This window comes from Thermobia domestica, chromosome 7, assembly GCF_964235325.1.
Source record: "Thermobia domestica chromosome 7, izTheDome1.hap1.1, whole genome shotgun sequence".
Lineage (NCBI taxonomy): Eukaryota > Metazoa > Arthropoda > Insecta > Zygentoma > Lepismatidae > Thermobia > Thermobia domestica.
The window spans coordinates 162,862,772-162,875,743 of NC_137460.1; the positions used below are offsets into that span (position 1 = coordinate 162,862,772).

At 34.6% G+C, this 12,972-nt stretch overlaps 1 protein-coding gene across 1 annotated transcript in view; it reads right to left on the reverse strand.

The window, feature by feature from the left end:
* LOC145690549 (apolipoprotein D-like) overlaps positions 1 to 12,972 on the reverse strand; it is a 38,062-nt gene that overhangs the window by 10,867 nt on the left and 14,223 nt on the right. The window contains exons 2-3 of the mRNA XM_081765538.1: positions 9,395 to 9,521; positions 4,918 to 5,137 (exon numbers count right to left, since the gene is read on the reverse strand). Of these exons, the coding sequence (XP_081621664.1) occupies positions 4,918 to 5,137; positions 9,395 to 9,511 (337 nt within the window). The 5' untranslated portion in view covers positions 9,512 to 9,521. The remainder of the gene's footprint in view (positions 1 to 4,917; positions 5,138 to 9,394; positions 9,522 to 12,972) is intronic.

The following is a 12,972-nucleotide window of genomic DNA, read 5'->3' on the forward strand; positions in this document are numbered from 1 at the left end:
TTATAAGATCAAATTTCCAAATTCATATCGTCAAACAATACAGGAGATTTCAGTGGAACGTATCAAGCCATTTCATGAATACAGAGATCATATAGAACAAGAATAAATAACTTCATTTTATTTTCTACACGAGCGAAAAAAAAAAAATGCAGTACTCACCACTAAGAAGAAAGAAAATACAGAGACGCGAGTTCAGCAGATAAAACACTCTTCATGACGACACAAACATTCATTTCCTTTTTGTTTTATAAAAAGCTGATTCATTTATTTTACGGCTGAAGAAAAGAATGCTGACATCTCCATTTTTGCATTTAAAAGGCAACTGACCTTCACAGGGACAATCAACTTATAATCATACAACTTCTTTATTCTTTGAGCTAAATAGTGCCACCAACATAGAATATAAATATTCTACAGGACGTTCCAAAAGTTATGACCACTTCTACATTATACAGGGTGATCAGGAATTCAGGACCATCATTACTATTGTCATTGACATTTAAAATTGGATTATTTTATTGAAATACATATCTTTCACGCATATATTTTAGAAATTTTACACCTTATACAGGGTGACCAAGAAATCTCGCCGTTCGAATCAGAACTTTCCAATATAAATTATCTTTATATCTCAGTGTCCATAGTAGCTTTTTTATTACTCCTAACTCTTATAATTTTACATAGATTATATATCCGTCTTCGCTCGTTACAAAAAAAAAATATCCAAAACGCCTCGCTTAGAAATATCTCCTCCAATTCCGATGGAACATTTAATACCAATAATACAACTAAGGAGCAACAGCTAACACAGACTCCAACCCCACTTACTATAAGTGAATTAGTATATATTTATTGACGCCAAGCCAAAAACAACCCTACCTCGAGGGAAATGAAGTGACATATTAAAATGCGCCGATCCTGCCTGTGATTAGGGACTAACTGTTTAGTGCTTTCTTCCGCTACCTTATTACTGCTCCGAAAAGTGATTTTTTTGTGTGTTGCAAGTGTTATTAATGTTTTAGTGCTTTTTTTGTGTGTGTGATACCTCAGTGTTGCCAACCTTCATATAAAGAAAAATAACCCTTCGGCTTATTTTTTAAACAAGCCAGGGGGGTGTAATATCCTATGTGATGTCGTAAACAAGCAGTTCCACGCTTCAATGTTTACAAACAACACCACATGGTTCGGCAAGAGGATCTCCCACCAGAGGGACCTGTAATCACATGCAGACGACGGCTTCTGGCCCCTCCCACGGAGCAGAAGACGACATCGGAGCAGCAGCGCCACCGCCACCCAAAAGGACCCTATAAATTGGATGGACGAAGGCAACTCGACACCAGTTTTCTGGTGACCCTCCTCTAGTCTGCTACGGGACTCTTGGAGTAACCTAACCCCAGGCCTCTAGTCTGCTACGGGACTACGCCTATCCTATCTCCTGGCTTAGCCTGCTACGGGGCTCTGTCTGGGTATCCCAACCTCAGCCGCTTAGCCTGCTACGGGGCTCTGTTGGCAACTTAACCTGCCTCTGCTTGCTACGGAGCATTGGTTCCCTAACTCCACTCCTCTTAGCCTGCTACGGGGCTCTGTTGGAGATCCTGTCTGCGACCACTCGGTCAAAGACTACCTTTTACTCACCCTTTTAAATAGAGACCAAATTGAATAGTATTTTGTACAAATACTCATATTTTTATAATAAAACTGGTAGTGGGAGTCGATTCCGGACACTCTTTTTATTATCTGCTCTACCTCTTCCTTATATGAGACGAATTTACACAAAGTTTTACAATATTTTTAAAATTCTTATGACAACTCAATTATTTCAGTTTGATGTGGACACTCAGTTACGTTTCCTTTACGGATACGAAGTTTCTAATCTAAAAGAGAGTGGTTTAGATCTTTATGTAAGATTATTTCGAGAACATTCACTGAATAATTGACATAAGAGGAATATGATTTCAGCAAAATAACTTTTCTTAAAGTTTTTATATACATTCTGCATCACATAAAAAGATGAAAATATGGAGCTAAATAAATATCCAAAATTTGATTTACTACAAAACTGATTCCATGTCACACGGAGTTGTATTCCAAGTAATGGTTTTAAAACTATGTATTGCTTGCTGTTTTGCTCTTAAATATTCGATTTTTAATTTCTTGGCCGAAGTTAACAGAAGATACTTATATTGCTAACGTAAATGAGCGAGAAATGCGATCTGATAAAATTCTTATTCTTTTTAATAATGATGAAGTGTATTGCACACTTTGATCATAGAATAATGAAAGACCACATAGTTGAGATATCTTCCGCCAGATGCCAGCCTATGCTAAACGTAAATGCTGCTATCTGCCGTACGATTTAAGAACTACAATAGAACAAATAAAAATTAGTAGGTAAAATGAAAGCTTTCTCCTGTCCTGTTGTTTGTGAGAATGTAATCATTTATCATTACAGGCAATTAACAGTGGTAATAATCTGTTACATTGTAACTAAATGGTCTAGCATTTTAGCCTTTCGTGCGGGGTTCAGTTCCTGGTTACAGTACACATGATTTTCGCATTCGATGTTGAACTGTTGTAGGACCAACAGCATTATACGCACAGACAGACACACACACAAATACTTTCGAAGACTACTCTTGCCCGAATTAGACATTTTCTCTCTTATCTTCAAATTCTATATTGCCAATGAAGTAAATTACTCTACTCTTACTATGGGAATCGTTGACCCATGAATAAATCGACTCTTCGACAGATACATTTACGCAGTACAAATGAATTAGCGTAGGTGTGAGGAGCGAATTCAGTACACGTCCTATGAAACGTCGAGTTCTATATAGTTATAATTTCGCTTCATGCATTTCTCATGTATAAAACCTTCATACCTCATGCATTTTCTCTATTGCCCCATGCTATCAAGCCAAAAGAACCCCACCCATTAATTCTTTCAGGCGGAATTATTTCGTGTTCTACTGATATATCCTTGAAAAATAAACAGTGATATGTCCTTGAAGTAACAACTATAATCGAAGTGTTAACATTTCCTTAAGAGAGAGAGAGAGAGAGAGAGAAGATGGATGTAGAAACATACGTTTAGAAGGTTCTTCCCGTATTTCTTTACGGTTCGAATCCCGTTTACATAGCTTCACTCCCTTTTCTCATCGGATGTGTTTCTTACTATTTCATGGCCATTCTTATTCGAGATGCTGTGAACTAATATTAAAAATAATGCATACTTGATTTGACATTATTATTATTATTATTATTATTATTATTATTATTATTATTATTATTATTATTATTATTATTATTACCGTCCGCACACCGTACGACTCAAACACGAATATTTTACAGAGCCGACTTTATTTATTTATTGTTTTACTAATTCTGATTTTTTTTTTTTTTTTTTAAACTTGTTTGTCGAGCAAATATTGCCGAGTAAACCGCCATTGGCCAGTTTATAGTTTTGAAAGGACGTGTTTTATATCCCACATTTCTAGAAACTGTTTGTTGTATTTGATGAAATAAATAATTTTCAAAGTTTGAAAATTGCATTTACTTGTAGTCTCCCTGTATATCTACTACATCAATGAGTCCGCCAAAGTGCAACAAAATTCATGTATATTTTTGAAGTTAAGAATTCAGCGTTTCATACGTCTAGTAACAAGATATACCTGTATGATTAATTATTTGCTTATAAACTTCAGAGTAGACTGATACTACAAACAATATCGACAAATAGACACAGTAAGATTAGTTACCCCCTCCCCCGTCAACAGTTGCAAGCTCTCGATCTGGTGCCATTAGTCTATATATACTATATAAAAGTTATTTGGATACGGAGTTTCATCTAAGTTGCTTCATTACTTTTTAATTAAATTGTACTATTTGTTTGAAGCCTTGCCGAGATTGAAAACAAAACTATTTGCCTCAAAGCTTAGAAAGCTCTGGCAATAAATTTTACATGTAGTAAAACATTAAATATCTTGTCTTCATTGGCTTGTACACGCAACTACTACTCTTTAACTTGTTATCCTTAACAGTTATGGTCAATGACCACCTCAGTGCTTCTTCATTCTTTTATTTTCTTTCTTTCTTTTCTTTTTTTCTTTTCTTTTCTTTCTTTTTTTTTTTTTTTTTTTTTTTTTTTTTTGTAAGTGGCGTGTTTTCATTCAAACTTTAATGCTGATAATTGTGTAGCATATAAATTATTTAAAACTGAATACAACTATTAAAAATTAGGTAGAAGAACTGAGAAATATGATAGTATGTGTAAACTGTTTCATATCTGAAGGATATAAAATCATTCCATTATCTTCAACGAAAACTGATCATTGTTAAACATTGAAATGACCACACAGAGTCTCAATACGATTAGATAAAACAAACTCCTGTTAAATCTAAAAATTACAAATGTGAAAACATAAAACCCTGCTAAAATTGAACTACTGCTTATTTATAAATTCTACTCCTTATAATTTGGACCTCATAAATGAGACGAACATTTGTGAAGGATAAGGAAAACCTAAACAATGCTTATCGGTTTGTTTATATACTAAGGTTACGTAAGATAGTTTGGCGTGGATTCCAAGAATCCCTACTATACCTTTTATGGGGATCGAATCTTGGATCATACAAATAAAGGACATGTGCTTTCTATTTGACTTTTCATTATCTTCTTGTCAATTTGTTTTATAGTCTATGAAAGAAATGTTGGATAAGCTGAATTTGTGAAATTGTTCCTCCCTTTTCATTTAGCGTTAAAAATGTGAAAAATAATTCGCACACATTCCTGAATTTTAGGGGAAGAAGCAAGAAGCAGGTTAGTGGCACACCGCACAACACACACACACACAAACATTATAAATTTGATGTTCCTTGAGTTGTAAACATAACTGGAGAGTATGTTTTCCTACTTACTTAACGGAAATCTGACGACCATCTTTCCTGGCTGTGATTTATCTGGAACATCGAGCTCCCCAGTGTAGCGGTATTTGTGATCAACGCTGGTGAGTCCCAACAGGAAATGTTCACTTGTCTGCTCAATCTGCAGTTGGCCGTCCTCATCTCGCTTGAACTCGTATGTGATGCACTTGCTGGCAGTTGAAAACTTCTGAATAACGTACCATTTGCCCAAAAACTGTAATCACCAGGAAAAATTAACATGTGCAATTTATATAATATTTTTGTTAGTATTCTATAAAATAACAACATACAATACATGTAAGAATTTTCCTTTCAACTTTGGAGAATTTACGAAACATTTTTAGGACACATACTTTCATTATTATTATTAGTATTTCGTATCATTTTAACTAACATTGTTAAGTTTTTATATGCTAATCCAGACTGTACAATTACCGATAACCAAACACCATGGGCGGAGTTAGAAATTATCTCCTGGGGCAGATTTTTTATCTACTGGGGGGAGGTAAATACAAATGAGAATTGAAGGACCTATAACTCCGCCCATGCAAACATCGGATCACGCGCACTAAAAGCAAATTTGCTTAACAAACCAACCACTCTAAGTGCTTGGTTTTATCTAAATGCTTTATGATAAATATAAGAATGGAAAAAAGTAGGCTAACTGCTAAATCCAGAAGTCCAAATCCTTGAGAGTCACTTTGGAGTTTGAAATTGTCGGTGTCAAAGTAATAACCTTGGAGTTAAAACTGAAGTTGGCTTATCGAAAACTGGAAGTTTATTTCAGTAATTTAGGAAGTAAGTTTCCACTAAATATTATTATTATAAGTATTCTGCCTTTTGGCAGGTCCTGGCAATATACGTATATACTGAAAGCCCCCTAAATACTCAACTTTATATATCAATTTTAGGTTTAGGCTTGGAAATGTTTCACGTTTTTCAATTTTCAGCTTCCTCTTTTTACTCCCAATATTTTCTTCTGTTTTTCAAAGCATCCATCAGTTGTGCTCTTCTTCCTATTTTTTATTTTTTTTATTTTCCTTCCATCTTTCCTTCTATGGTGGTATGAAGAAGAAAATTTATTCTCAAGATGTGTCCAACTCAATTGGCCTTGCTACGAAGGATGCTGGCTAGAAGTGTCCTCTTCTTTCTTATCCGTTTCAAAACATCCTCTGTCCATTTTATCTTCTCCATCTTCCTCCAGCACCACATTTCGAAGCTCTCTAAATATTTCTTTTCTAACATCCTTAATGTCGAAATCTCTGAACCATACAGTCCCATCCTCCATATATATCACTTGATCAACTTCTTCCTTACCCCAATATTAAGTTTGCAAGTTAAGAGTGATCTTTTCTTGTTGAATGCTTCTTTGGCTATGGTAAGTCTTGACCTGATCTCTTTGTGTAGTAAGCGTCTCTCGTCAAACTACTTCTCAGACACTTGAAATTATCGATCTCTTCAAATTCTCTTTGTTCTACTCTGATCTGTAAGGACGTGATTCCACGGGATAGTCTCATGACTTTCGACTATTCGATGTAAATTTCCATTCCATATAGTTTTCCAGTATCAACTATTTTGTCAATCATCTCCTGTAGTCCTCCTCCGGTTCTAGCTATAAAACTACATCCGCATACCTACTCTTGTTAATGATCTGCTTCCTCCCCAATCTTGATATCCCCAATTCTCATTAGTGCTTCCTTCATTAAACATTTACTGTAAATGAATAATTGGAGCAACACACTGACTACTTAAATATGAACACACAACAGCGAAACAATAAATCTAAAAATAATACTAGCATTTAACAACAACAACAACAACAACAACAAAAAGGTTGAAAGTTGAAACAAACTAGAACTGAGCAGAACAAAATCATATGCATAAGTGTAAAATCTCGTTCATAGTTTTTGAGAAAATGGAGAAAAATAAATTTTCTCCATTTCCTGTAAACCTTGAAAAAAAAAATGATATACGAAGATCATGCCACTTTATCCAGGTGAAGCTGATACTGAAATGTCTTTTATCTTCCATTAAACTTTTCATTAAGAAGGTAACAATCCATAGTATGGTTAATGAGATAACAGCTTTAAATTATCATTAACTCTTATATTTTAATTTGTGTTGAAACAAAATATTGTTCAATGATAAAACATATATCAGTCGGAAGATCACATGAGAAGAATGCTTGAGGGTAAATTCTGATGCATAGTTTTTGAAAAAAAAAAAGAGCTTCTGTGGCGCTAAAATAATACGAATAGTTTTTTATTTTGCTGGAATTTTTATTAACTTACGTACTATATATATATATATATATATATATATATATATATATATATATATATATATATATATATATATATATATATAAAGATATATATACAGTGGCGTATTTACGATTTTGTTTCAGGAGGGGCTTTGCTAACTTTCGGGGGGGGGGGGCTTTGCCTGGAAATGTGAAAATTCTGCAAGATATTTCATTTACTTTACTATACTAAGGAAGATTTCGGGGGGGCTTAAGCCCGGAAGCCACCCCCCTAAATACGCCACTGTATATATATATATATATAGCAAAATACACTTTTAACCAGTAGATTAAATCTATTGTTATTTGTTGTCTTTTCCTAACAATGCGACACATACTCCTATACGCACATAAAATACTACTTGTAAATGGTATGCTTAATTACATACTTCAAATGAAACATAAGAGAAAGGAAAACTGAAAGCAATTGCATCTATATTTGCAATGCTAGAAATTATGAGAGTGTTTGTTATATAGTTGTTGGCAAAACTGCAAATTTTTCCTTACATATTATTCCGTCAATAACCTTGGAACGAATGCATGAATTTTAGTACAACTTCCTTATAGTTGTTACTACAATTTTCTAGTTTTTTTCTGAAAGCTCCTAGCAAATCTTTCAAGTTCTGTTTGAAGGATAGAATCAATCCTTAGAGGCTACAAGGATAGGCTTATTTTTAATGTTTCCTTTAGAAAGGAGCTTATTTTAAGTTCGTAGTTACTTTCTTTGGTCCATGTTCCGTTAAGGGGGTCCAAAACTACACTTGACCCCTTATGCTAACCTAACCTAACCTGACCTAAGCTAAGCTAAGCTAACCTAACCTAACCTAATATAACGTTATATTATGTAACCAAACGAAAATCAGTAGAAAGAAGTGGTGTCAAAGACACTGGACCCCCTTAACGGAACATTGACCCTTTCTTTAAAACAGAACGTGTTCGTGAAATAGAAATTCTCACTTATAGTTTCTTTTCCTCTCTTTCCTCTAATTTGTGTTTTTAAAAATGCCTAACCTTTTCAGGGGCAACAACACTCCATTCATGTTTCAAAGCTAAACAAAAATCTTTAATTATTTTTATACGAAATTAGACGTATGGATGTAAAAATGTTGGAAGAACGGAAAAACCTCATCTTATCACAACAGCCAAGAAGAGGAAATCGGCGTGACTTATGCCCAGAGGCGGCTCGTGAGGGAAGTTACACTGGTAAAAGTGAAAATTACTTCGCTTGAATCGAAAAGAAGTGAACCTTTTTATTGTGCTAATTGTTGTAGACAACAATTAATACATTAGATGACCTTCATTCTCTTAGTTTCAAGAGAAAGTTAAAAAAAAAAACAGTAGTGTGACTTCCTCCCTCACAAGTCGCTTCTGCTTACGCCTATCCACTGATCAAAAATAGTGGTTTTCCAAATACACATACATATTCCAACAATTTTCAGCCAACGATTTTATTTTATTTTATTTTGTATTTTATTTTATTTTATTTTATTTTATTTATTTTTTAGTTACACACTGAATTTTTGCTAGTGAAATGAATGTTCTTCCTACTATACGATCTAGGTTTATATTGAAGTTCTCGCCACTATGAAAAAAAAAAAAAAAATGCCCATATCACAACTTGCTTGCTCACTTATTTCTTTAATAAGAAAGTTCCGAATCAGAAAAATATAGGCCTATAACAAAACATCGGAAGGATTTTTTGTTACCCAGAGAAAATATTTAGTTATCCCAGTATTTGCGTAACAAAAATTAGGGAAAACCTTGGGAAATCTCAGATAGGATGTAAGTTCGCGGAATTTAAACTCAAACATACTTATAGGAAAGTGAGAAAGCTAATCACTAACTAATGTCAGCTCGGTATATATGTAAGTACCGCTCCTCTAGCATTTCCTTTAAGATTTCATCTAGGATTAAAATTCATCATTATTATGTTAGTGCCTAATTACATGTTAAGGAAAGCATTTCAATTTATGATATGAGCTGGGATACTAACCACGGAGCTCTCCGAATGGACCTTAATTTAAAAAAGAAAAAAAATGTGAAGGCATTTGCTTTACTGTGCTCTGGCATAATAAATTACTCATTGCGAGCTTTAAATTATTACAGGAATAATACCAATAATCCACGTAAACAGGTAGGTAATAGTATTAAAATGCATTATGCACTTACCTTGTCAACATCAAAACCTGGCAAAGGTTCGACATCGGGACAGCTGCCTAAAGAGTAAGTATGACCCCAAGCATAACCGACGGCCACCAGGAAAACTACTACACTTAATGTCTTCATTTCTGCTTGCCTATAATAATAATAATAATAATAATAATAATAATAATAATAATAATAATAATAATAATAATAATAATAATAATAATAATAATAATAATAATAATAATAAATAAATAAATAAATAAATAAATAAATAAAACCACATAGAAGTCTTCGTTGACATCCTAGAAGTGTTCATAGCAACTACTGTGAAACCATAATATTTCTGTATCGAAATAAGATACATAAGGTCTTATGCAGAGTCGTTCTGATGTGTGATTAGTGCCATACTAAAGAGTTCGACTAACATGTTTCCTGCAGTAGTCAGGCCTTTAGTATGACGCTAATTATAAGTCAAAACGACTTTGCATAAGGTCCATTATCTCTGAGTGAGGCTTAGAATTTATGCTAATCTACGATATACGTTATTTCATTATTAATAATTAACATATTTTGATATGAATATTCTCTCATTCATATTGCATTGAAGTATATTGTTTGAAATGTTCTTAATTGTTAAACTTCAGATTCATCATTCAGATACGTATTTGCATATGATCCAACTTATGTAGATCTATTTCTTGTCTTACCTTCGCACAAGACAAGATAATCGTTCGTAATTGTACACCAAAAGCAGTTTCTCTTACTCTTGCCCGAGGGAATTACATTTATGTAAAATTCTTCATTTCACTTGATTTTGATAAAGTAATTTAGTCATAAATGGAAACAATTAAAACTGCGGTAAAAAAAACTATGAAAAATTACTCAATTTACAGAAATTCGACGAACTAAATCTAAACAGATTATATATATATCTATATATATATATATATACACGAGGGCTGTCTAAAAAGTATCCGACCTTTGGCAAGAAAAATAGTTGCGAATACCTGACAGATTTGGGACCCTAATCCCCTTCAAAGTAGGCCCCTTGTGCTTCCACACACTTAGCCCACCGATCCTTCCACTGCTGGAAACACCGCTGGAAGTCTTCTTTTGGAATGTTGTTCAGCTCCGTCGTCGTGTTCCGCATTATGTCTTCTCTACTCTCAAAACGGGATCCCTTCAGAGGCGTCTTCAATTTTGGAAACAACCAGAAGTCACAAGGAGCCAGGTCTGGAGAGTAGAGAGGTTGGCGAACGGTTGTAATTCCATGTTTGGCTAAGAACGTGTAGATCAATTGGGATGAATGTGCTGGGGCGTTGTCATGATGGACGTGCCAGTTCTTCGCTGTCCACATGTCTGGTCTTTTGCGCCGGACTGCGTCACGGAGTCGCCTGAGAACATCTTGATAGTACTCCTTTGTCACTGTTTGTCCTTCCGGTGCGTACTCGTGATGCACAATTCCACGGGCATCGAAGAAAACAGTCAGCAACACCTTGATTTTGCTTCGCACCTGCCGCGCTTTCTTCGGCCTTGGAGAATCGGGATGCTTCCATTGAGACGATTGTTGTTTTGTTTCTGGGTCGTACCCGTACACCCATGACTCATCTCCAGTTATCACGGAATTCAGATACCCAGGATCAGTGTTGGTGGTGTCCAGAAGGTCCTGTGCAACGTCAAAACGGGTGTCTTTTTGTTCCTGAGACAACAACTTGGGTACAAATTTAGCAGCCACTCGTTTCATGTTCAAATCGTCACGCAAAATTGCATGTGCTGAATCTTTACTCACTCCAACATCTTCTGCAATCTCCCGCACTGTCAAACGGCGATCTGCCATCACCAAATTTCACACCCGCTCAACAACAGCTACATTCCGAGCAGTTTGGGGCCTGCCGCTACGCTGCTCACTCTCGACTGATGTGCGGCCATCTTTGAATCGGTTGAACCATTGTTTAATTTGTGTTACACCCATCGCATCTTCTCCAAACACCTGCTGAATCTTACGAATTGTTTGGCTTTGAGAATGACCCAGCCTTTGACAGAATTTGATGCAGTATCTTTGCTCAATTCGTTCAGTCATCTTGCGAGAAACACTAAATCCGACGAACACTACCAACAGCACCTCACTTCGCGACCACCAGCTCACGACTGGCACACGCGAACGCGGTGAAAAAATTCAAGCATGCGCATTAAGGTTCCTCCTTCCACCATGCACGGTGGCGCCGCCTGAGAATCACTACTTTGCGTGGAAAAAATTAAGGTCGGATACTTTTTAGACAGGCCTCGTATATATATATATATATATATATATATATATATATATATATATATATATATATATATATCCATTAAACTTGATAAACGTTGGACCATCTCCCAGTTATACCTACTGGTAGAGGGAACTTATCTAGCGAGGAGTCTACCGGTATCTCCAGTACCATGTGAAATGGATGTTTTCCAAGCTTATTTTGCGACTTACCTTGCGAACATTTCATGGTGTATTTGCGGCATTTCGATATTTTCCTTGTAACTATTGTTCGAAACAGGTCATTCTTGCGAAGTGGGATCAAAAAATCTCTGGCCTTCAAAGAAAGCTTTTTATGTCAAAGTACTTTACAGTCTTCTATTTTTCCATAGTCACAGCCAAATATACGTTTAATACGTAATACTTTGATCAAATTCACGATATGTCCGAAATTATGAATATTGCAACAAAATTCATGTCTTCGATTACATAATTTAGGTTCAAATGTGTAAATACAATAATAAGGTCGATACAAAAATATAAATTACCGTATCTCAGATTTTACAAAAGTCATTTCTTACGAGACCCTAATTGTGATTTCTTACTTACTCAGCAGTTTGTTTTGAGAATTACGTAACATCATCATATTTTATTTGCAATACAAAAACAATTTCTTCGATTACTGATTAGCAGCTATATACTGACTTTGCAGTTAAAATCTTTTATGTAGAAATATTTATTTAAGCAACGAAAGAAAATAATTGATTTCTGCGACAGAATGAAAATGTAGATAATTTTTGTATGAAAGTAAATACATTGATGATTTATTGAATAGCTGAATTATGGTTTAATTTAGTGTATTATAATGTATTCATCCAAGTATATGTGAAAGAATTTATTTAAGAATTGGGCAGTACAAAATATATCAGTATACTTCTATTTAGTATAGAATTCCATATCTGATAAATATCTATTTCTTGTGTAACTAATGTTTGAATAGATTTCTTTAAATTTTTAATATACCACCAAAGAAAAATAAATGAGCTGTCCTATTATTCAATTATCCTGAAATAATTTTAATTTATTAAAAGTGAATTGCATATAATTTGTTGATCTTAGTTATTTCGAACTTTGATAGTTACTGGATTTTGACTTCCTGACATTTGTTCAAAGTACAGTAATTTAAATCTATTGACTTTAACTGCAAGTGATTGTAGCAATAAAATACGACCTTCGAACTAGGTGTTTTGATTTTTCAGAAATATTTACTTTCAGTTTTATATTACGCATGTTTAGAAATTTTCTTCCTTTTCTCAACAGCAAAAGGGAGACCATCAGGCTGAGCAGTACCTTA